General features: G+C 35.9%; 1 protein-coding gene across 1 annotated transcript in view; it reads right to left on the bottom strand.

The window, feature by feature from the left end:
* Nucleotides 264–2,338, bottom strand: part of LOC109846709 (transcription factor RF2b-like) — a 14,917-nt gene continuing 12,842 nt past the window's right edge. The window contains exon 5 of the mRNA XM_020415954.1: nucleotides 264–870. Within this exon, the coding sequence (XP_020271543.1) occupies nucleotides 500–870 (371 nt within the window). The 3' untranslated portion in view covers nucleotides 264–499. The remainder of the gene's footprint in view (nucleotides 871–2,338) is intronic.

The raw sequence follows: 2,338 nt of genomic DNA, 5'->3' as shown, positions 1-2,338 counted from the left end.
AATTTCCAACAAACAGTCTTCAATTAGTATTTTTGCATTTATCTTGATGATATACGAAGCATGCCACTAATAATAGCACTTATATAACAATGTTTTAACATGTAACATGGTAAATGAACGTGTTTAAAATTTTAGTTTCTCCGAAAAGACCAAGGGGACGATAACTATAAGAACTTATACCATGAGGGTCACGAACAATTCACAGCTAAAAGCCGCTTGTCCCTTTTTTCCGCTCTCACCTCAGCACAGACAAGGTCTGATCAGGATGAATCAAACAAAGTCTTTAAAAAAACTAAATATGAAACGTTATACAATTGGGAGGAACATCTCTCTTCTAATGGTCACAAATGGGTGGGATAAAATAATACATATTAAGGACCAAATCAGAGCTTCCCTAGAGAAACAGACTCAATAACTTACAAACACAACAAATAAATAAAAACTGACTTCTGCTAAATCAAACCAATGAAATAAAAAAAATGGAATAAATGTGCTCCGGTTACATAGTACTGCTGCTTTCGCTGGCAGAAATCGAGGAGTTCTCTGACTTCACTGCAATGGAACCCTTACTAATATCCAGACCCTGAAGTGATCTGCCGAGAGGATCCTGCTGCATTATATCGCAAAGAACATGGCGATGATTGAGCATCTGGTGATCCGATAGGCTGGCATGAGACTGATGATTGAAAGTTTGCTGCATCGGAGCAAGTCCTTGGTGGTGACCTGACTTCTGTTGCTGAGGAAGAGAGAAGAATGCTGGGGTGAACGACATCTGTTGAAGTCCTGATCTATAGCTTTCGACAGGGTTCACAATTTCACCTGTTGCAATCTTGAGCCTCTCGACTTCCTGCTTCAGTGCTTCATTCAGTGCTGCAGAGAAAATACATGGGGATATGTGATTTATTCAAAAAGCAAATAGGCTTTTATAAACATGCACTACATTCTAATTTTTCAGTTTTGGAGTAACTGTGTGGCGTACCACTGAACAATTGTGGGAAATGTGTCCTGCACTAAGAGTGGACTCTTGCTGTGAGACTTAAAAAAAAAAAAAAGAAACTCGGAGATAGTTTGAGTTTATTTTCTACCAAAAAAGAAGTTATTTTTTACTGTAAGTAATGGCATGGAAATTATCCATCACAAGCACACTTGATTCTAACTTGCATTGTCTTCATATGATGCCATGTTTGCATGAATAGGAAAGAAGTGATAGAAATTATCGGTGATTTTGGAAGGAAAGGAACTTGAGAACATCTAGATCTGCAAATTAAGCAATAACCATCATCGTTGAAAAGTAGTATAGCACTTACAATGCCAGATGCTCATTCAACTAGGATAAAATGACTCCTGACTAGAGCAGTTAACAGAGTCAACTGCATGTAACATAAACTATCTCAAGCATATCCTGTCTTATAGTCAACTAAAGCTATCTGCAACTTCGAGCATACACTAATTTCTTTTCTTATCTATTAGCATATTGCTGCTCATTTATCTCAAAATTTACATTTTCTCTAAATTTATTTTTGGACATGTGACGTCTTAATTCCTCAGCATATGGTAATGTAGATATAGATATAGGTATATATATATATATATAGTAATTATAGTGATCATATATAGTATACCTATAAATATACAGCAATTTACTCCATCAAACTTAATTGATATCCCACCAAAGGTTTGGTAGACTACGACCATTTATGTATTTATTAATATAACAATGACCTTTTTATTAATACAAGGATCCCTAGAGCAATATGAAACTGGCCTTAAAAACTTATCGCGTGGAAACTACTGATCGTCCCTATCGCACCCTTTAATGTGTGACATCAAGTTTTCGACCTATATACACGATTTATTGAATATGAGAACAACATTTCTCTTATATCATACAAGCGGCATCCCTAGGCAATATGGAGTGAGTTAGAAACTTGCGTGCCGGACACACTATTTCCCTATCCAACTTAAGTTGCACACAAGTTTTTATTCTATCTAATCGGTATAATATATATATATAGTACTATAGTAAGATATACTATGTATATACGGTATAACTATAAGATGACTATAGATAGATAGCTGATAGGTAATACTTATAATATAGTAGGTATATATAGCAAGAGAGCAGGAGAAGAGCAGAGCGATGTCAAGGTCAGACGAGAGCAAGACTCTATCACTTAGTGGTAATAGCCGGAATAGTTATTCACAAAACTTTTTAGGTCACTCATTTATTTAATATACAAAAAAGTCTCTTGCATATCATGCAAGACCCCTAGCCAAGATTCCCATGCGATAAAAAGTTTTAGGCGCTGCGGGACACACTATTTGATCTCATCATGCC

The sequence above is a fragment of the Asparagus officinalis genome, chromosome 7, assembly GCF_001876935.1.
Source record: "Asparagus officinalis chromosome 7, Aspof.V1, whole genome shotgun sequence".
Lineage (NCBI taxonomy): Eukaryota > Viridiplantae > Streptophyta > Magnoliopsida > Asparagales > Asparagaceae > Asparagus > Asparagus officinalis.
The sequence above is the reverse complement of the archived record's forward strand: the minus strand, read 5'-3'. Positions and strand labels throughout refer to the sequence as shown.